The sequence below is a fragment of the Penicillium robsamsonii genome, assembly GCF_028829455.1.
Source record: "Penicillium robsamsonii strain IBT 29466 chromosome Unknown utg000006l_segment0_segment0, whole genome shotgun sequence".
Taxonomy (NCBI): domain Eukaryota; kingdom Fungi; phylum Ascomycota; class Eurotiomycetes; order Eurotiales; family Aspergillaceae; genus Penicillium; species Penicillium robsamsonii.
The window spans coordinates 788,127-808,827 of NW_026643224.1; the positions used below are offsets into that span (position 1 = coordinate 788,127).

Here is a 20,701-nt window from a genome sequence, read left to right on the forward strand (position 1 = left end):
TTGGGGCTTGCATGCTTTTTAGACACGATCCCTCCATGGATAATCTCTAACGAATAATTAGGAAGACTGTGCAGTCTGGTTCAATCAGGGGTCGGTTTGGTCGCACATCTATGGATAAATCTAAATAGAATACATAAAGTAAGTGCAAAAGAGGCTGTGACATTTGGGTATAAAGCTGATTTTGAACAGTGTGACACCACACGGAGTACGGTCTACAAAATATACCGGAATTGAGGATTCTGATCAGAAAATTGACAGTTAGCAAGGACCAGGCTAACAAACCAGGTCTTATACTCACCGTTTTATCAGTCAAATCGTCCTGGTACGCATTTGCATATCCCTCGGCAGTCCCAGACTGATCTCGCTTGCGATTTTCCCGAACGCACACAAACCGATAGATAAGCACAGTGACACCGGCAACGAAGGAGGTCACCACAACAACAATGAATCCCGGCACATAGCGAGGAGCATCGATTTCCTTGAACATCAGCGGACCGGTGAAATTTCCTAATCAGAAATCAGCCCTAGCACGACCAAACATCCCAGATGATCAGACTTACCCAGGCAATAACCAATATAAAGCCCCGATGAAGCGATAGACCGTTTCGTATACCCAGCAATATTGGCAATCTGCAATCCCATAAGAACGGCATATCCACCCCCAACAGCAGGCAGAAGATAGCACGCAAAGAGCATACCACCGGTAGCATCAAGCGGCAGAACAATCAGCAACAAAGCCGCAAGCGTAGTAATCATCTGAGCACCAAAAACAACCCAAGCCCTCACCCCACTCCCATCAAACCGATATGCTAAGTACGGCCCAAGAAGCTGGTAACTACCAGCCAGGAACCCCTGCGGCATAACCAGCAGTAGCGAGTTGAGCGTGTCAAACCCAAACGAGTTGATAATGATAGGCGTGAACGTCGACACAGGCCCATTGGCTATCATGCTTAGGAACGCAACGATGAAGATTAGCCAGAAGCGTATGTCAGCCAGTAGCTCGGTGACTTGGCCGCCTTTGTAGTGTGTGTTTCGCACACCGGAGTTGTTCGATCGTAGTCTAGCTACGGCAATGTAGCGTTGTCGCTCGTTGAACCCGCGTGCTCGGACTGGGTCTGGTGGGAGAAGGAAGACTAGTACTAGTCCCCATATTATGGTCACTGCGCCAGCTACAAAGTACATGTATTTCCACGGGGAGAGTGTGCCTGTTATATGGCCCAGTCCGTAGTTGATTAACGGTGAGAAGACGGATACGTAGCCAGTGCAGCAGTACCATATTCTGCAGATATCAGGTGGGTGTCTGAGAGAAGGGAGTGGATGGACTTACCCCATTCGCATGGCTTGTTCATTCTTCTTGTACCAACCACCCTATAAACAAACTCAGTTAGAATTCAGTATAATCTGTTTATTTCATATTTGATTCCCGACTCACAACGAGAAGCATAAACATAGGACTAATACCGCTCTCCAACATGCCCAGAAAAAACCGTTGTGTATAGAGCGCTTTATAATTGGAGCACATCGGTGTGAATATGAGACAGATCCCCCAAAGCGCGATTATAACCGATGCGACACGTTCAACCGGGAATCTCTGTGCTAGGGTCATGGCCGGATATGCTCCTGCCATGAACCCGAGGTACAATATTGCCGCAGAAAATGAATATCGGTTTCCGATATCGAGGTCTAGATCTGCCCGCATGCCAAACAGGGCCTGGGTTATATTAGGAAAGCTGCGGATACAACGATGGGGTATGTACGTACAGCTTGTGAGAACATTGCCTTGTCGTAATATTGCAAGCCGTATGTCACGCACAAGATGGGCATCAGTCGCCAGTCGATTTTGGAGAGAAGCTTTTTCTCTTCTTCTTCTGTCCATATGTCATCGCCGCTGTAGTTGGCGAGAACTTTGAGTGCCTCGTCATTGTGTAGTGTGTCGATGGCTGAGAGCTTTTTCAAGTCTTGAAGATCGAAACTCGAGCTCTTCGATCTTACGGAGAGGCCGTCATTGTCTGGTCTATTGGAGCCTACCATTTTCGAAGAGCTTTAGCTCACGGAATCAGCTGTATAGTGCGTAGTTGGTTTGTGGAGTGGAGGCCCATAAACAGATCAATGCATTGCCATAGGAATAGAGCTATCTACATCATTATCTGGGGTATCCATTTTACCCCAGAAAAAGGGGCCATGGACCTGGTGGGGGAAACAAAAAAAAAAAGTCCGAGCAATAGCGCCTAGAACCTCTCGTCTTTTGGAGTATGGACCTAGATCCGCTATCGGACTTCCAAGATTGGAAGCCGATGTCAGCCGCGAGGTGAGACCGAAACTCAATCTGGTAAGCCGGTATTGATACCCCACGGGGAAACCGGGGAGAACGGAAGCTCAACATTTCTAAGACCCAACATTTCCACCCTAGAATAGTAAGACCTGAATTTAAAGCATTTTTAATAGTGGGAAATCCAGACTCTCTATCCCAATCCGCATGTAAGTCCGACCCGACTAGCTCTCGGCAACTTCTGCCATTTAGGGGGGTATCCTCCGACCCCCAAAATACCCCGTGTCGGATCTCATCCGTCCCCACCCATGTTCCGGAAAGCGACGAAGCGAGATTTCTATCCCGGCGGCGGTGCGTATCTGACCCGCTTGTGCCCACTTTTGGTGAAATCCCGCAAAAAAAGACGGTTGGGAAGTTGTAGGCGCATTGGACTCCGTAGGGATAATGTGCTTGTTATTATTGCTCACTCACTTACTCACTTACGAAGTAAGGTACAGTGGATCATTCTTCGATTTAAATTCGAAGGAGAATAGGTTGTGAGTGTATTTACAGCTAGAAATCTTTCTTACACCTCCATGTATTTAAACTGTTTAGAGCATAATTCCCGAGAAACATTCTGCATGCATATGCAAAATGCATGTTAGCCTTTCGGATCAAAAATATAGTAGTCGACCGTGTATGCAGCCTCTGTCCTCTATGATAGAAGGCACGTTATATGCAAGATAACACTGCAATGTCTTTATAAATGTCTTTGAACTTTTGTTTTCTCGGTATTATAGCTAAACAGGACACTAAGTTGGACCTTCCGGTTTATACCTCTACAATATACTGAACTCTCTATCATAACCAGGGACAATTCAAGCTCTTCTACTCCATATACTATGGAATTATATCGGGATTTTCCCGGCTGCCGCTTTAGGGCATAGGCAGATCTGCGCGTTCCGCCGATGAAAGATCATCTCCACTTTTATTAACGAGATCATTAGCATGTACATACACCCGGGGTTGACCCTGGTGATACTATAACCCTCAACAACCCAACCCCCTCAACATAGAATATCCTTGGGCGGCTCAATGAGCATGAGCACCAAATGGAGGAAGGCCTTATCAAAGCCGGTGTTCCACCCTCCTTTACCACCCTCAAGCTTTGTTGCGAGAGTTTACGCGAACCAAAACAAGATGCCTTGATATGTGTGTACATCCAAATTCCATGGACGTATGCCGAAATGTAGGATCCTTCTGTTCGCGCACAGCAAACAACAACTTTTGTTCCTGAGGAGCTGGGTGCACTCGAAACACTGACTCAGAAGCGCTCACCCTTCATACCCCTCCTCCTTGGTTCGAGCAAGAACCAGCAGGACGAATCTGGATTTGATCCCGGTGGTTTTGTGGTAACCTTTGCTTGGCAAATCTTATTGGCGACTGCCTCGGTGATGAAAATGGTGCAACCAATAGGGTATTCTGAAGGCACCTGGGGGTCATGATGGGGCACAACATGACAAATGTCCGGTGCTCTTGTCGAGCACGCTCAACACGTAGTACCAGCAATTCGTAATGTTTCTGCCTTAGTTGCCGCGGAGAATAAACCAGATGATGCAATGCTGGACCCTGATGAAGAAGCTGGCATGGTATGAGCAGCCGATAAAGAATGTGCGGACGATGAACGGCGAGAGGACGGTGGAAGTGGAGATGGCATTCGGTTGCGATCTGTTACGTGGTCAGTCATAATGGCGCATGGATATATTGGGGTGAAGACTTACATCAACCCAGCAAGGAACCGGGAGCTCCCAGACTGACAGGCTGGAGTTGGGGAAGGTGTGCTTCATGGAGAAGGCATGCAGGGACGAGATACTTTGGATGGACCCATGGTTCACCTGGTCTCCTACTATCACGTAGGAAATTCCAACATGATAATCAATGGAATTCGGGGGTTGAGCAGGGCCAAGGACTTGAGAAAGGTGGCAGGGGTTGCAAAACAGTGTGATGGGACCATGTGATGAAGAAGCAGGGCAACTGTGAAAAAGAAGGGAAAGCAGAGGTGACTATATAACCAAGTAAACAGCGTCATGTGGCTGCCCACGTGGCACATTTGAATATGTCTGTATCCCCTGATTGTACAGCCGAAGGTCGAGGTACGGTCAACATATGGTTGTTTGGTACACTGCGGGTACATTGTCCAACTACGAGGATTGGCACCGAGTAATATTCTCCTATATAAATAATGGTAGTTTAATTTACTATATTACTCATTTATATATAGTATATAAGACAACTTTATATGATGGGTATAGTGGGTATGCCTATTGCGGGTATACCCGTAGGCGATGGGCGTTGTGGACGGGCACTCGAAAATCCAAATTTCCCACCGCCTACTATGGACGGGCGATATCGCAGTCTACAGCCCAAAAATAGATGAAATTCAAAGCTTGCAAACCTTGTTGGTTGATTGAAACCTGAGCAAATCCCTTGGTCGTAGGCCCTTGAGCATAGGTAGTAAAAGGATAACAACGATGCTACTGGTACACAACCAAAAGGCTGAATAGACTGAACGGTAGGGCGGCAAGGGCAGTTTCAGAAATAAAAAAACATACAACAGTGAGGATTCGCTGGTGGTCACCCACCCAACTACTAACTCACCGGCGTGTGGCTTAAGTACGGCTGAGCGGACGGGAAGCCCTGTTTTCCACACCCTATGGTCGTATGTACTATGTTACGTGTATCTGGGGATTATATAATGTATGTAGGCAGTGTGAATAGAGATAAGTGATTGCATTGTAAACAAGTACGAAATGCATTGAATATTGATTCTCGTTCTACTATATCTCTATTCACACACTCTTACCTATTGAAATTGAGTATATGTATACAACATGCTCTTGGTGTTTACCACGAGACAGCTCCCGGTGCCTCGTAGCTGCCCTTGGCAGAGCTTCCCTCACATGTCTCGGCCACCTTGGAACCTGACGCGCCCCAGGTAGGGGGCACTGTTCCAGCCCGACGCTCGGCAGCAGTCAAAAACGCCGCATAGGACCAGGTCAAGTCTTTAGCAGAGGCCGGGGCGCCGTCATCCCGAGTGAATTGCTCGGCCAGGGCTCCTCCTTCGGGCGCGTACTTCTGAACGATGGACATGAATCCATCGGCGTATTTCTTGACCGCGGCAGTGAGGGTGGTGTAAGTGTCCGAATCGCTGGCATAGTCTCCGACGGCGGCAGACGATTCCAGATCCTTGAAGAAAGGAAGACTGAGCTCGGTGATGGACAGCGACTTTTGTTGCTTCCACTGGTAAAGAGCATCATACAACTGCTCGGCGGCCGCCGATGTTGTCAAATACCTGGGAATGTTAGCAAAGTTTGAAGCTAGTTAAATGAAAACAAAGGTTGACATACCATGGGTTGCCGCCCATGTAAGTGTCTTCGGCATAACGTCCAACAGCAGCGGCAGCTCCAGCCTTCTTGTCGCTATTCACGCCATAGATCGAACGGAACGAGTCAACGTATTCCTTGTGGTTGGATAGAGCCCGAGCAGAGCAGGGCTGGAAGGTAGCGTCATCGCACTCAGCCTTGGGGTCGAACAGTACGAGTGAAGCAAGCACGGAGTTTGCATCGAGACCGGTTCGGCCATTGTTAGCCACGTTGGAAACAATAGATTTGCCATTCCAGAATGTCTGAAGGTAGCACAAGATCTGAGGTGCCTGGGAATCACACCCCTCGCAAGTCTCTCCCAGCGCCTTGGCAAATGCGCTGCCCTCGACCAACGCGCGGTGTTGTGCAGCAATGGTGAAGAATGAGGAGCCCTCGACCTCCTCCCACAGGTCGAATCCGGTTTGGTTCCAGTATTGCGCAACGTAGTTGAGATCGTTTTTTACGCTGGGCCAGATGTTCGACTTGGCGAGATCCTCATTTTTATCCGCAATCAACTGGTTACCATAGCCAATCATGGCTGTCGCTCGCAGGCCGGGTCCATCGCGCTGAGGACGTCCCCATTCCTCCGTGAAGGCAGTCGCGTCTGCTTGGTACTTGGGCTCTGCAAGGCCTTCTCCATCGGACAAGTCACCGGATGGGTTAGACACGGCCTGTAGCTTCGCTTGGGCAGTGATGTAGTCCTGGATGGTAGATTCCAGTGAGGTTTCTCCAGCAAGGAAATCATCAACCAACACCTTCAATGTTAAGGCTGCATCACGAGTCCAGGTATAAAAGTCTAACAGCTATTGGTTTCTGCTATTTCAATTTGGGGAGGAGAGAAACTCACAATCGGGGTCCGATTTAGATGGGGATGCTATCACAATTCCGGCACCCGCTCCAGAAACAGCAGACCCATCGGAACCAATGTTGTTCAGGATGGACTTAAGAGCAAGAGTAGACTCCGACTTGATAAATGCATCGAGATCAGCCTCCTGGCGAGGGTGCAAAGCAGCTGATAGCACACCTGGCGCCAACAAGGCGGTCAAAAGCTTGAATGTCAACATGATGTATGGATGATTTGGTGGTTCTTAGGATCTTCTAGGCATCCTAGGCGTCTTTATATATTCTTCAGTAGCCGCATTAGACCCCAGGCTGTGAATTGGAAATCAGGACATCAAACAGATATGCAGACGGACTCCGAGGAAAGTTTCGCGTAGATTATTCTCTAAATGAACGAATGAGCTGTTATTCACCAATATCTTTCAAACATAGAGTTACATTGAGTTATTAACGATCGGCATAGATCGGCGTGACTGGTCCCGAACAGAGTAAGGACTTGTCCGATAAACCGCCGTGCTCCGCATTTCGTCGTCATCTTGGTTGTCCAAATGCCTCGGATTTAAGATCATAGTATATCTCTATCCTTTCATAACCTTCCGACAAGTAGAATATGGTGATCAATAATCCGTACTATGGGCCGAGATGGCGATCGTCGTGGGGGATCAAAACAATTGGTTGTCTCGGGAATCGGACTTAAGAAAAGGAAATTGTTTGATCTATTGGGAATACGTAGCATCCTGCTAAGCACGTTAAAAGGATTAAGATCTTTATTGGATGTTATTGGCACTATCCACTCACAATCACGCGCATCTCCTAATACCTAGGCATCCCCAACTACATAAATCATTTCAGCCCTGCTCGAGTAGCAAAGGTGTCCTGAACAAGCCCGTGCCATGATTTTATACCATATTTCCCGTTGTGTCTATGCAACTTCGTTATGGCGTTCTTAGTCGATCTTATTGAATATGATCTAGTCTATTTCATTGGCCAGCCACGGAGCCAAGGTGCCAAGGTGTCAACGGTTCCTGGCTTGGACCTCCACCAATCCGGGATGATCAGAGATGAGGCACGTCAGTGGCATAGTCTAAATAGACAGCTCAGAGGCTCGGTTTTTTGTTGTGGTATCATATCGATGCCTATATTATCAGGCCTCATCTAGCTATTTAGCCTCCTGTTTGTTTTGTAGAGAATCAACCTTTCTTCTCTCTCTGTCAGATTCTGGGCAAAAAGCGGCAAGGCCTGAGCACTAAAGAGGAAAACCAACAGACCTGGGGAGATATCCCGATGTCGGCTTCATACAAGCGTATACCGGCTGTATTGATGGAGGTCTCCCCCACAAATAGTCCATCGCGGGATACTTCCCGGCAGGTTATCGGCCGAAGGGTTATTCGAACTGATAACCATATATTGGCTGGAACATAATCCTCCAAAGTAAATATTGCATTCTTCGCACTGAATAATTTAATCATGGGTAGCATCGAAGAACCAAACTTCTGCCAGAAGAACAAAGACCTTGACTACGATGTTCTTATCATTGGCGCCGGTCTTTCCGGCATTTACTCTCTATATCGAATGCGACAATTAGGCCTGCGGACGAAAGTCTTAGAGGCTGGCGGAGGTGTAGGCGGAACATGGTACTGGAATCGATACCCCGGCGCACGATTCGACTCGGAAAGCTATTCATACAATTTCTCATTTTCCCAAGAAGTCCTCGATGAGTGGAACTGGTCAGAACATTTCGCCTCGCAACCCGAAACACTACGGTACTGCGAGTTCGTGTGCGATAAATTCGATCTCCGTCGAGACATGCAATTCGATACGCGCGTCACGGCAGCACATTTCCACGACGACACCAAGTCATGGCTCGTCACAGACGAAAAGGGACAACAATACACCTCCCGGTTTGTCGTAACTTGTATTGGCATTTTGAACAACTACACCCTACCCAATATCCCTGGAGTCCTGGACTACAAAGGCGAAGCCTTCCACACAGCCCGCTGGCCCGCAGAACAAGTCGACTTCACAGACAAACGTGTCGCAGTCATCGGCACCGGAGCAACCGCCATCCAAGTAATCCAAGAAGTCTCCAAGACAGTAGGGCATCTAACCGTCTTCCAACGAACCCCGAACTGGAGCTTGCCTCTCCGAAATGCACCCCTCACCCCAGAAGAAATGAACGAAATCCGAACCCGCTACCCAGAGATCTTCCGCAAATGCGCAGAGTCCTGGCACTGCTTCATGCACGTACCCGACAAGCGAAGCACATTTGATTTGAGCCCCGAAGACCGCGAAGCATTCTGGGAGGAACTATATGCGCAACGCGGGTTCGCGAAGTGGATGAGCAACTTCGGCGATATCAATACGAGCAAAGAGGCAAATGCACTGTTTAGCGAGTTCATTGCGAACAAGATTCGTGAGCGCGTGAACGACCCTGTCACGGCGGAAATCCTTATTCCGAAATGTCATGGGTTCGGGACGAAACGGGTGCCTATGGAAACGCGGTATTTCGAGGCGTTTAATCAGCCCAATGTGCGTTTGGTGGATGTTAAATCAAATCCCATTGAATGTGTTACCGAGTCTGGGATCAAAACCAAGGATGAGTCCTTTGAGTTTGATATGATTATTTATGCCACCGGGTTCGATGCAGTGACTGGGTCTTTTACGGCGATTGATTTCCGCGGTGTGGATGGAGTTAAGCTGCAGGATAAGTGGAGTGAGGGTCCACGCACGTTTTTAGGTCTGTTTGTTGAAAGTTTCCCCAATATGATGATGGTTATGGGGCCGCATCAGATGTTTGGGAATATTCCTCGTAGCGTGGAGTATGCTGCGAGCTGGGTGGCGCGGTTTATTGAGTTTTGTCGAGATCGGGGTATTACGTTTGCTGGGGCCACGCAGCAGAGTGTCTTGGATTGGACGGAGCATGTTCATACTTGCGCCGTTGGGTTGCTTGCCAATGATGTCGATTCTTGGATGACTGGTGTCAATAAGAACTTGGCGCACAAGCAGAAGAGAATCATCGCACGATATCAGGGCGCTGCGCCTGGATATCGAAAGCGGGCAGAGGAAGTGGCCACGAGAGAGTATCAAGATTTGATACTTAATAAATAGGTTTATAAAGCATCGTTAGGCAATACTTTTAGTTCTACAGAATATGAGCCACATTAACCATACAAACAAAGCAAATATCTATTATCCCTACGGATAAGAATGAAGCCTGTCATGTCACTCATTTGTATAAAGAGCGCATCGCAGTCTGGGAAAACGTAGAGATCTTCAAATCCAGGGTACTACTCGTCCCTTATGCATTATCTTTACACTTTCAGTACCTTTAACATAATTACATAAAAATATTCATCTCGGTGAGGGTATCACAAGGCTCAAATAGATCCTGAAACTGAAGCATAGCATCCGCAAAGGCATCATCATCAAAGAAAAGCTCCTCGGTATGCGGAACTAGCAGTCTACCAGCGATGCCACTAGTTTCAGTAGTCGCAAACGGGAAGTAGGCAGTCCAATCAATACCATCTGCCATTTCCATATATACCGTTCCATCGCCCATACCGAGCTCTGGACCAGGCGCTCGTTGCGAGTCAGAGTCTGGCGCGGTAGTACTCGGCCGCAGACGACCAAACCCCGAGTGGAATACTGCGGCGGTGGGCCACATGATGCGCAGCTGATCCACGGCTAGAGTCAAGATATCGAGATCTTCATTGGCACTCTTGGCCAGACCTTCAATTCGAAGAGCTTGTAGCAACGCGATGAATGCTGTACCGCAGTACCACCCTGTTATGGCCATGAGGAATCGGGTTCCTCCGCGAGATAGAATATCCCGCATGATGCGAGCCATGCATGACGCAGCGAGTATTGCTGGTGGATATGCTTGTGGGAGAGGCTGGGAAGAGGAGGACCGCTGAAGGTGGATTATGATGATGACGGCCAGATACGGAAGATGAAGTTGATGCACGTCTCTATTGAAATGGGTTGTGCGATCTGATCCAATCGGTAGCTGCAGGTGAGGAGGGAGGGACTGGACCCAGCCGATGAGATCGCGGGCCAGAGATGCTGGGAATGTGGAAGATCCAGCATCGCTGGAACGAGCGAGGTATTTTGCAATTTTGCCAATGATAGCGCATAGACGGACCCAGTAGATGAAGACTTCGGCTTTGGTTTTATCCGTGTCTTGGGAGAAATCTTCCAATGTGGGTTCTGACAAGGTACAGTCTTCGGGGTCAATAACACATGGTTTGCTTTGACACAAAGCAGTCAGTCGCTCACGCGCAAATGCCGTCCACCATATCCGACGTCGGAGACTGAGATTAATCTGCTGACGCAATGGATGGTTTAACCCTGGTTCCCGGTGTACACCTAGTTGTTGGCAATGTCGGATGACCACCGACGTCCACCACCAAGAAGAATGGCGATGGAGAATAGTTGGTGGCCGCGGACTCCACCAATAAAATAGAGAGATAGCTTTCAACGACGTCATCACATCTGTCTCTTCATCGTTGTAGAATCTGGTGCGAGCTCGCTCGTAGTAACCGGCAGGACCGTCATGTGGAATCATGGGCGGTTTGATATGGCTACCAACCACTGCCAGGGCATTGACGAGTAGCGGAGATCGAGCGAGTTCTTCCGAGAGGGTCTCTCGATCTAGAACTGGACACCACGTGTAACAGTACTCCCAGTATGTTTCTGCGAATGTTTGTTGTAGGTCTGGGTCAGGCAGATTGAGTACCTCAGGCATTCTTTCAGCAATAAGCCGCTCCTGAGCTCGAGCATCTGTTTGTAGCTCTGGTAAGAAGACATGACCAATTGGGTAGCTATCATTATGCTCCGAGTGATCTTCTGTTCGCTGAGTGGTGGGAGAATCATTGGTCATTGCTTGTGTCGGCCTGCCCTGGGGATCAGGCGGCACTTGGCCCGGGGATGGATCATCTCTCATCGACCATCCAATATTGTCAAAACCTTGAGTTCTTGCTTGTTCGACATGTGCCGGGGAGATGGAGGATCTCTGAAGCAGATCTCTAGGAAAGTCCAACGACCGGCTATCATTTCTTAAACCGGCAATAGGCGGCCCAGATAGTTGATTGACAGCAAGATGGTCCGGAATAGAGCCATGTCGATTTACTTGGACATAGGAATTGGCCTCGGTTACCGGAGGTGTCAATGGGGCCACACTTGCAGCGGGCCTACCTCGTTTTGATGGTCTCGTTCTGTGACCGGGTCAGGCCATACATCCGAAAAGGCTTGGAAGGGTTACTCACCGGCATTCTTTGCCGCCAGATTCGCACTTGGTGCAGTTATTATACCCCTGAGCCCCTCGCACTTGCAGGTCACATCTAATCTGCAGCCGTTAGTCTCTTTGCCGAGACCGAGAACTAGGTAGATTTACCTTTTTGCTATGACATGCCACACAGGCGAGCTCGGCACGCTTCCGTTTAGTTTGATTACCAGTGAATTGTAACCAAAGCGGTGCAGACATGATTGAAATTATACCTGAAGGTTGCAATTCACCACCATACTCACATTGCGAAAGGCGGGGGACAGCTGTCCCCCCGCAAAATCTCCCGCGATACCCTCGGCTCTTTGGCTTTTATTACCGGTAGTAATTTATCGTTTCCTTGGCCGTTCTAGATCGGTATTTTTCATTCGATCGATTTTGAGTGCTTTCCAAATTCAGGCAGTACTGACATGTCCACGGGTCTTTTTTTCTCGATGAAAACTTAGAAACATGCCGTTTATCAGCGTGTCCCGGCGCTTCATTGCCGCTTCAACTCCTATCAACTGTCAAAATGATTCTGGGCACCGGGAGATGCCAAAGTGTCTGATATTCCTAAAATGGAAGGTGCAAGTAGAATCAACTCCAGAAGAGGGAAGGAACTACTGCAAAACCAGCCACGAATGGCCATGGCACAAATTCATCAAGCACATCCATTTCGCTAAACACAGGCTACGCGTCTAAACCACGCAAGATGCGCGTCATAACTGTCGGAGCAGGCTTCTCGGGTCTCCTGATGGCGCACAAATACCAACATCGATCTCTTGAGCTGCAAAAGTTCATGAATTACATATATGAAGCACGAAATGATTGATACCGCACTAATAAAGCTTTTCGCTTAGCATATCACAGGAAAATACCACGAGAGCCCTGCTAATTGGTATACAGTTCATCAAAGGCGAGAATAATAAAGCAGCTGTTCGATTCGGAGTGTAGGAAATGACTGAAAAGCTTAACTGTGACCCCGATCTCTGTGAGAAGCTGATCCCAAAATGGGAGGTCGGTCGTCGCCGTGTCACTCTAGGGCCAGAATACCTAGAATTCTGTGCAAAGGCACATTGTAATCTCAACAATAGCCCTGTCACCAAGATAGCTGAAAATGCAGTTCACATGGCAGACGGAATGTATTCGAATGTGATGTCGGTATGTTAACCTTATCAGTTTACTTAGCCCAAAGTCGGTTACTAAATCTTGCAGTAATCTGTGCTATGGTTTCGACGTCTCTCGTTGCCCTCGCTATCTAATCGTCGGCCTGGATGGAACGATTTTAGCAGATAAACGGCAAGACGGACAGAATTCCTACCTTTTAGTCGTCACATCACAGCCGATTTCCCCAATTTCTTTATCGTCATGGAACCCAACTGTCTGGGTCGACATCCTTGAAATGGATAAATAAAATGGCAACCCATTGACATCCTGGTGAACATGAGGGGAAGCCAAGCCGGTATCGGCTGTCCTTTCTGGGACATAGTCTCTGTACGCCACTTTTTTGAATTTTCAAGATATGATACATAAGTAGCTAGGTATCTATCCTCACTTATAAATACATTTAGAGTTCTCTTTGATCAATCATCTCTTCCCCAGTTACAATAACCAATTCTGAAACAATGGGCAGCACGGTACTGCCATCCAAAATGCATGCTTGGAGAAAGCATAAAGGAAACCCAAATCCAGTATGTTAGTCGTTATATGTGACACAATACGGGTTTGACTCTATTATAGGTTTGGGAAGAGCTTCCTATACCCTCGACTCCTGCCACGGGTTTTCTGGTCAAGCTACTGGCATCCGGAGGTACCCAGTTCAAATCCTACTTACAATAATTCCAAGTCCTTATTTTCTGATATTTCCTGGTCATGGCAGTGTGTCACAGTGATCAGCCCCTTTTGGATATTGAAGACCGCCCACAGTTCAATGAGAAGTATACACTTGTATGAACATCTCTGCATCAACCCAATATGTTTAAGAGCAAAGTTAACATCTTCTGCCAGGGCCATGAAGGGTGTGGCGAGATCATACAGATAGGAGAAGAAGTCACAGACAAAAGGTTTAAACTGGTAGGAGAAGTATCGCTCTCAAATATTGAAATATCACTAATTCAGAAATCCAGGGAGACCGAGTGGCTCTCCTTTCTGTCCCCGGATGCGGCTTGGACACATGTTCTGAATGCTCAAGGGATCTGGCACAACTATGCCCAGCTGGGATGCACCACGGGATTGGCCAAGACGGCTTCTATGCTGAGTATGTTGCGATCGATGTTCGGTCCGCGATTCCATTGCCTGACGGTAAGTTTCTCGCCATAAAACCGCCAAGTGCCTAAACCTAACTCCGGTTATAGGTGTCGACCCAGCCGTCGCTGCAGTTGCTACTGATGCTGTCACAACAGCTTATCATGGTATTACCCGCCGTGCTGAGGTCAAGAAAGAAGAAACTACTTTCCTTTTTGGACTTGGTGGGCTTGGCTTCAATGCGCTCCAGATTGTGCGCTCTATCGGTGCTAGAGTCATTGTCTCCGATCTGCGGCAGGAAAAGTTGGATGCTGCTCTAAGTTTGGGTGTTCCATCAGAGGATATCGTTCCAGTTGGGAAGTCGGTGCAAGAATTTGTCAAGGAAAATGGGCTGCAGGGGAAGATTGATACCGTACTGGAATTTGTGGGCAGTCATCAGACTTGCCAGGATGCGCAACAAATTGGTTAGTATCCTCGCTGAGTGCTCTTTTGATCCATCTTATGATCCATTCTTTGGGCTGTCTCTTGCTGACACTATATCGTTCTTTGGCAGTGCGTCCCGGGGGTAAGATCCTGTGTGTTGGCACCCTCAATCTCGTCAATGAATTTGACATGAAGATCGGAATTCGGAAGAGATTAAGCATTATTTTCACATATGGTGGGCAATACCGAGATCTAGTAGAGGTACTTGACTTGATTGCAAAGGGAGTCATTCAGCCTCAGGTCGAATTGGGCAAGTTGCAGGATTTCCCGAGGGTTCTCAAAGAATTGGGAGAGGGCAAGATTAAGGATCGGATTGCACTAGTATCAGATATTGTATAAGTGTGTTAAGAAATATTTAGTTCATTTGTATCTTTGAGTTTGTTCAAGGTGGAGGATTTGGATGTATAATGAACAAGAGTGGGCTACGTATGCGGCCTCTGTCCTTGACGACATAAGACATCGAATAAGCTGGTTTATCTGGCTCATGATAGTATAAAGGAAGTTACGTGTAAGAGAATACTCCGATGTTCTTTTCATACGTCCTCTTCTTAGATATTATTTCCTCGCGGTGTGATAGCTAGAATAATAGCACAGAGTGGCCCTAACATGCCGAGATTACCACTCCAGGGAAATAAACGGAAGCGGCAAATAGAATACACCGTACAGAGAACACTTATATGTATAACCAGGGATGGAAAAAGACACGAAAGAAAAAAGAAACTGATAAGATCTATAGAACAGAAGGGCTCAATACTTGAGCAATTTTAGGCATTGACACTTGCGCTCTTCGTCATGCCAATTCCCACAGCAGCTGTTGTCCCCGCGTCAACAGGCAGAATAACACCAGTCATCCACCGAGCATGAGGTCCAGCAAGGAATACAACAGCTCCAGCACAGTCCCATCCATTTCCTTCGGTTCCCAACAAGCTTCGTTTCCGACGGGCCTCACGCGCCTCTTCACTCATGCCCTTCCCATACATCATGGGCGTGTATAGCATCTAGTATCATCAGCTTCGGTTCCATGCAGCGAAAATGGCAAACATACCCCTGGACAGACACAGTTCACACGAATCCCATCAGGAGAGTGATGGGCTGCCATAGCACGAGTCATGTTGACTATGGCACCTTTGGCAGTCGGGTATAGCAGATGAGGTGTCCCGCCCTTCAAACCAGCAACACTTCCCATGTTCACAATGCTTCCTTTGATCTCGTCGTCATTTCGGCTCATCTCTGGGATGGCATATTTGGCCATTTGAACCATACTGGCAACATTGATCTCCATACTCTTAGCCCACTGCACCATATCAACTTCCACGGCAGTGCCCGCTGCACCTCCAATCCCGACGTTGTTGATCAAAATATCCAGTCGTCCAAACTGTTCGACGGCAAAGCGCACCGCCGCTTGGCAGTCTTCTTCGGATGTGACGTCTGCACGAATGGCAAGCGCTCGTCCACGACCGGGTTTCGAGTTCACGATTTCCACAGTCTTGTTGGCCCACTCCAAGTTGAGGTCGACGCAGATTACATCGCAACCATCATTGGCGAGAAGGATTGAAATCGCGCGTCCATTTCCGATCCCATCACTCAGGCAGCCTGCGCCCGTTACGATGGCGACTTTGCCAGTCAAAGAACGTGAAGGGGGATCGGATGGAATGCCGGACTCCATGGTTTTCGATTTGATGGTTTGGTTTCAATTGAAATCGAACTGGTGACTATATCAAAAAAAGAAAAGTACATAAACAGGTGCGCATACTATCTACCCTTATACTTGCGGCATCTTTTCTCGTCCACGGCATACCTAAATAGTCCATCTTCATGCGGGGTTACCGAATGAGATACTCTATTACCGGGAACCGAGCCGAGGTGATGCGTGGGGTAAATCTGATATCTGTCTCTCGGTACCTGACAATGTACTTCATACCTAAGTGGGTTATACACATGTGCATCGAGTGCCCCTCAGTGGCTCGACCTTTTTACTTAGCGGGGTTTATTAAATCCGGAAGACGTTCGTTGTTGTACTTTCTTCTTTTTCTTCTTCTTCTTCTCCTCCTTCTAGCAATAAAATTACCTTTAGCCACTACAATAATGGCTGACTTCACTAGATATGGTACGCCCAGCGCCGAATGGGTCGCCCTTGAGGCAACGCTGCCTGAGCCCCCCAAGGACCTCTCGGTGGGACAGTTGAAGGCATTGATAAACAAGGGCCGCGAGGCATCTGCCGCACAAGATATGATTGACGGCCTCAACGCCGCAGTTCAGCTGCACGACCACACAATCCCCGCCCGTGATGGCACACCCCTCGAAGCACGCACCTACCGCCCCGCCGGCATCCCAATCTCCGAGCGCCTACCTGTTTATATCCATCTTCATGGCGGAGGTTTCCTTTTCGGAACACTTTCTTCTGAAGACGCCATTTGCTCGCGGATTGTCACCTCGCGTGTCCAGAAGGGTACCCCAGTCGTAGTCTTGAATATCAACTACCGACACACCCCCGAATATCCCTATCCCACTGCCTGGAACGATGTTGAAGATGCATTCGTCTGGCTACATGAGAACATTGCCGAGATTGGCAGGCTCAGCGAGCAGGTTGTTGTGGGTGGTATTTCAGCTGGTGCATGGTTGACTGCGTCGTTGGCGCTGGCCCAGCTGCGCGGTGAAGATAAGCGCTTAGCGGCCTGCCCAAAAATTACAGGACAGGTCCTCATGATACCTTGTGTTGTGCAATGGGACCACTATGCGCCGAGACTGGAGATGCTCAAGAGTCCTGATGTGTCGAGCTATGTACAATGTGCCAACGCGCCTGTCTTGCCGGTGACTCGAATGAAATTGTTCACCGAGCTCCTTGGGCTTGCCGATACCAAAGATTCTGCTGAAGATCGACGGATGAGCCCTGGAAATGCCACCGCAGAAGAGGTCAAGGACTTGCCTCCTACTACATTTGGAATCGCGGGGAATGACCCATTGCGAGATGAGGGTCTGTTCTACGGACAGCATCTTGCTGAAAATGGGTGAGTGTGTCATATTCCTCAAAACTGGGATGTTAAAAGGCTAAATATTTCATCAGCATTCCCACCAATGTTCATGTCTTCCCCGGGGTACCTCATGGATTCAGGAGGTACAAGGATTTGTCCGATAGCAAGAGGTGGGATGAGGTGATGAGCGACGGCATTGCCTGGGCACTGACAAGTCCTGCGCCTGGCCAATTTGAGATCAAATCCAAATAGGAGACTAGGTTGTAGGCTGACGATGCATACATCATTTTGGGATCTGTGTGTGAATATCAGGATCCAATTCCTGGATTTCAACTAGAACATAGTCGTAATTGCCCTGTTATCAAGGCTGAATAAGAAATATTTTGGTGCCAGACGAGGAGAAGAGTAGACGTATAAGGAAGTCAGATTACTTTAATAAAGGAGAGGCAATCAACTAGAAGGCGATTCAGCCGATTCACCGCTCGGACCCACAATGCCGATTGTCCGATCTGGCCGTCAATGCGAGTCTTCTTATTCATCTACTCTCCTATTTCATATTTTCTATTCTTCAATTGTCTGGTCATTATGCATGTTTATTGTTCACTACATGCAATGTAATTCTAATCCGCTTTGGACCCCGCATTGAAATAAAGGGCGGGCCCTCTCCGACCATCGGTTTTGCGCAAAGCGTTACCTCTTTTCTTGTGCGCGAGAACTAGAGCTTTTGTCAAAGCTCATATCGTGCCTTTATATCTTGCTCAAGCGTTGTGTGAAACCCGAACCCTACCTCCGCAATGCCCCCCTCCGCCTCCGCCTCCACCAACGGGGCTTCCTCCACCCCCGATGCCCTCGAATCCGACCTCCTCGTCAAGCTATCCGCCAGCTGCGCACTTGAAGATCTGCAGGAAAACCTCCTCGGCTCCCTCCACCGCCTGGGTTGGACCGACAAAGTCACCACCCTCGCCACAGAGCTCCTCCGCGCCGGCCGCTGTGAGACCTTCGACGATGTGATGGCGGCAGTGCTCGCTTCGGCAGAGGGCCGAACCCACCCCGCACTGGGGGCCAAGATTGCGAATGGTGAAAATACAAATGGGACAAAAGAGACCAACGGTATCAAGAAAGGCAAAGCCAAAGATCATCCTTACGACCCTCTGAAGTACATTGAAGAAATCGATATCCGCATTCCGGAGACGGTGGTCGATGAGGGCGTTCGCGGATTGAAGGATATTATACGAGAAGTGGCCGATTTGGAAGGCGAGAGTGCACCCAACGGCGACAAGAAATAATAACAGACACCGGGCGCAAACAGCATTTCAAAATGCGATCATGCATGGCGGGTTCTTTCTATGGAGTACAGATTGTTTCGGCCTGGCATCAAATTTCATGGGTTCATACGAAGTCTACGGGCGCTCTTGCATTTGAATAGACTACCAATTCACACTGGGGCTCTGACCCTTTTTCGAAATACTGCATTCCCCGTACCTCGATCTCCGACTCTTCCATAGCTCGATGACGCAGTAGGTATTCTAGGCCCCACAAGGTCTATAAGATTTAGTCTCCACAGATCGGATGCTTTCGTGAGCAAGCATCTGGCATGGATTATTTCTCGTCGGTTTACTTTTTTCGGATAGCCGAATCAAGCCCTTCGCTTGAAACGCGGGGGGGTGCCAGGCAAACCCCACGGACATTAGCCCGAGACTGGAGGTAAAGGACGTAAAATTGGTAATATTGTGTAGAAATTTAATATATGAAATCTTTCATTCTGCGCATCTGGCGAAAAACACATCTTTAGAGGTGAAATATCAATATGCCCCAACTACCTCGATATGAGTACACCGGCCCCGTGGACTGCACCATTCCACCAAATCGGGCAGTATTGAAGGGTAAAAGTGTCATTATTACCGGTGGTATGTGTACTGCGTCCTCAAATATTCAATAGTTTGTCTAACCTCAGTCATAGGTGCCAATGGCATGGGCGAGGCGACAGTGCGCGCCTTTGCGGCAGAAGGGTGTGTAGTGTGGGAGAAGATTCAAGATTATTCCCGCTGATACTGTCTGTTCATTATAGCGCATTTGTTACTATTGCGGATCTAGACGAAATACGAGGCCAGGAGTTAGCCAAGGAGCTGAGTCCGTACGTACACCAAGTCTTGGGAACCATTTCTTTGTCCGGATATTGATATTTCCATCCGACGCAGCAACGCCCAGTTCGTGAAATGCAATATCACTTCCTGGGATGACCAAGTACAAGTGTATGAGGCGGCGATTGCCAACTCTCCTCACAAGAGTTGTGATATTGTCATAGCCAACGCTGGCATCAGTCGTGCCTCTGGTGACGACCTGTGGCCTTTGGATGGTGAGATATCAATTATATGCCATGTGTCCAAGAATAATAACTCATTCCTGATATATTTTGATAGATGTCAACGAGCCTCCTGTCAAACCGGAACTCAACATTGTCAATGTCAACTTGATTGGCACAATGTATACATGGAAATTGGCCATCCACTATTTCCGCAAGCAACCCGATACCGAAGACCGGGACCGTTGTTTTATTATCACTGGCAGTATGGTTTCATGGATTGATTCGCCAGTGAGTTTCATCTTGGAGAACCATGTCTGGAGCATAGAAAGCTAATACTGACTGACACAAGGCAAACTGGCAATACACCAGCAGTAAATATGGGTTGAGAGGTCTAATGCGAACAGCCCGTCGGAACTCCCACGAGCAAGGCATTCGAATTAACTATGTTGCCCCATGGTACGTTATTATCTGTTATTTATTTGGGGTCCATCACTAACAGCAGATAGCTATATCAAAAGTGCCATTCGATCTGCCGCTTATGAGGCCGAGCTCATGGCCAAAGGCGTCGAGTTTGCGCCCCCAGAAGATGTTGCAATGTGCATGATGAAGCTTGCAACGGATAGAACAATCAACGGTAAATACTCCCCGTCATTTTTATTATAAATTCATACTAACTGATGTACCCAATCACAGGTCACTCACTGATGATCACGCCCAAATCTGTTTCCAAGGAGGGTTTCAAAGATGTTGGCATGGAGGACCACATCGAAGATGGGTATTTCAAGCGCACCCAAAAAGCTCAGCTTAGCATTATTGAAGATCAATGGGTGCCTGGCTGGAGTAAAGGGAGGACTGCAGAGGGAGCTGCTAAGCCATAATAGTTCGCTCAAAGGTTGTAGATGCTTGGCATCATTTGAATGAAGGCGG

The 20,701-nt window shown here is 48.1% G+C and overlaps 12 protein-coding genes across 12 annotated transcripts; 8 read left to right on the plus strand and 4 right to left on the minus strand.

Moving 5' to 3' along the window:
• Window positions 1-212: 212 nt before the first annotated feature.
• On the minus strand, window positions 213-2,031 carry N7447_010031 (uncharacterized protein; the record flags this gene model as incomplete). The annotated part of the gene is made up of 6 exons (XM_057234293.1): window positions 213-239; window positions 299-507; window positions 561-1,279; window positions 1,328-1,368; window positions 1,433-1,711; window positions 1,762-2,031. The coding sequence occupies 6 exons, from the start codon at window positions 2,029-2,031 to the stop codon at window positions 213-215; spliced, it is 1,545 nt and encodes a 514-aa protein (XP_057081577.1).
• Window positions 2,032-3,479: 1,448 nt separating this feature from the next.
• N7447_010032 (uncharacterized protein) lies at window positions 3,480-3,753 on the plus strand (the record flags this gene model as incomplete). The annotated part of the gene is given in 2 exon segments (XM_057234294.1): window positions 3,480-3,485; window positions 3,502-3,753. The coding sequence occupies 2 exon segments, from the start codon at window positions 3,480-3,482 to the stop codon at window positions 3,751-3,753; spliced, it is 258 nt and encodes an 85-aa protein (XP_057081578.1).
• An 18-nt stretch (window positions 3,754-3,771) lies between these two features.
• Window positions 3,772-3,997, plus strand: N7447_010033 (uncharacterized protein; the record flags this gene model as incomplete). The annotated part of the gene is given in 2 exon segments (XM_057234295.1): window positions 3,772-3,897; window positions 3,908-3,997. 2 exon segments carry the CDS (start codon window positions 3,772-3,774, stop codon window positions 3,995-3,997), a joined length of 216 nt encoding a protein of 71 aa, XP_057081579.1.
• Window positions 3,998-5,152: 1,155 nt separating this feature from the next.
• N7447_010034 (glycoside hydrolase family 15 protein) lies at window positions 5,153-6,734 on the minus strand (the record flags this gene model as incomplete). The annotated part of the gene is made up of 3 exons (XM_057234296.1): window positions 5,153-5,600; window positions 5,656-6,466; window positions 6,518-6,734. 3 exons carry the CDS (start codon window positions 6,732-6,734, stop codon window positions 5,153-5,155), a joined length of 1,476 nt encoding a protein of 491 aa, XP_057081580.1.
• Window positions 6,735-7,977: 1,243 nt separating this feature from the next.
• Window positions 7,978-9,618, plus strand: N7447_010035 (flavin-containing monooxygenase; the record flags this gene model as incomplete). The annotated part of the gene is made up of 1 exon (XM_057234297.1): window positions 7,978-9,618. One exon carries the CDS (start codon window positions 7,978-7,980, stop codon window positions 9,616-9,618), a length of 1,641 nt encoding a protein of 546 aa, XP_057081581.1.
• A 229-nt stretch (window positions 9,619-9,847) lies between these two features.
• On the minus strand, window positions 9,848-11,992 carry N7447_010036 (uncharacterized protein; the record flags this gene model as incomplete). Its single annotated transcript, XM_057234298.1, has 3 exons — window positions 9,848-11,723; window positions 11,775-11,854; window positions 11,903-11,992. 3 exons carry the CDS (start codon window positions 11,990-11,992, stop codon window positions 9,848-9,850), a joined length of 2,046 nt encoding a protein of 681 aa, XP_057081582.1.
• A 735-nt stretch (window positions 11,993-12,727) lies between these two features.
• N7447_010037 (uncharacterized protein) lies at window positions 12,728-12,976 on the plus strand (the record flags this gene model as incomplete). The annotated part of the gene is made up of 2 exons (XM_057234299.1): window positions 12,728-12,931; window positions 12,959-12,976. 2 exons carry the CDS (start codon window positions 12,728-12,730, stop codon window positions 12,974-12,976), a joined length of 222 nt encoding a protein of 73 aa, XP_057081583.1.
• Window positions 12,977-13,642: 666 nt separating this feature from the next.
• On the plus strand, window positions 13,643-14,836 carry N7447_010038 (zinc-binding dehydrogenase; the record flags this gene model as incomplete). Its single annotated transcript, XM_057234300.1, has 5 exons — window positions 13,643-13,717; window positions 13,778-13,843; window positions 13,897-14,071; window positions 14,125-14,478; window positions 14,568-14,836. The coding sequence occupies 5 exons, from the start codon at window positions 13,643-13,645 to the stop codon at window positions 14,834-14,836; spliced, it is 939 nt and encodes a 312-aa protein (XP_057081584.1).
• Window positions 14,837-15,261: 425 nt separating this feature from the next.
• N7447_010039 (SDR family NAD(P)-dependent oxidoreductase) lies at window positions 15,262-16,163 on the minus strand (the record flags this gene model as incomplete). The annotated part of the gene is made up of 2 exons (XM_057234301.1): window positions 15,262-15,495; window positions 15,543-16,163. The coding sequence occupies 2 exons, from the start codon at window positions 16,161-16,163 to the stop codon at window positions 15,262-15,264; spliced, it is 855 nt and encodes a 284-aa protein (XP_057081585.1).
• Window positions 16,164-16,582: 419 nt separating this feature from the next.
• On the plus strand, window positions 16,583-17,721 carry N7447_010040 (alpha/beta hydrolase; the record flags this gene model as incomplete). Its single annotated transcript, XM_057234302.1, has 2 exons — window positions 16,583-17,505; window positions 17,562-17,721. The coding sequence occupies 2 exons, from the start codon at window positions 16,583-16,585 to the stop codon at window positions 17,719-17,721; spliced, it is 1,083 nt and encodes a 360-aa protein (XP_057081586.1).
• A 542-nt stretch (window positions 17,722-18,263) lies between these two features.
• Window positions 18,264-18,755, plus strand: N7447_010041 (uncharacterized protein; the record flags this gene model as incomplete). Its single annotated transcript, XM_057234303.1, has 1 exon — window positions 18,264-18,755. The coding sequence occupies one exon, from the start codon at window positions 18,264-18,266 to the stop codon at window positions 18,753-18,755; it is 492 nt and encodes a 163-aa protein (XP_057081587.1).
• A 521-nt stretch (window positions 18,756-19,276) lies between these two features.
• On the plus strand, window positions 19,277-20,652 carry N7447_010042 (uncharacterized protein; the record flags this gene model as incomplete). Its single annotated transcript, XM_057234304.1, has 8 exons — window positions 19,277-19,376; window positions 19,430-19,478; window positions 19,538-19,603; window positions 19,668-19,825; window positions 19,890-20,062; window positions 20,124-20,230; window positions 20,281-20,408; window positions 20,468-20,652. 8 exons carry the CDS (start codon window positions 19,277-19,279, stop codon window positions 20,650-20,652), a joined length of 966 nt encoding a protein of 321 aa, XP_057081588.1.
• Between the last annotated feature and the right edge of the window lie 49 nt (window positions 20,653-20,701).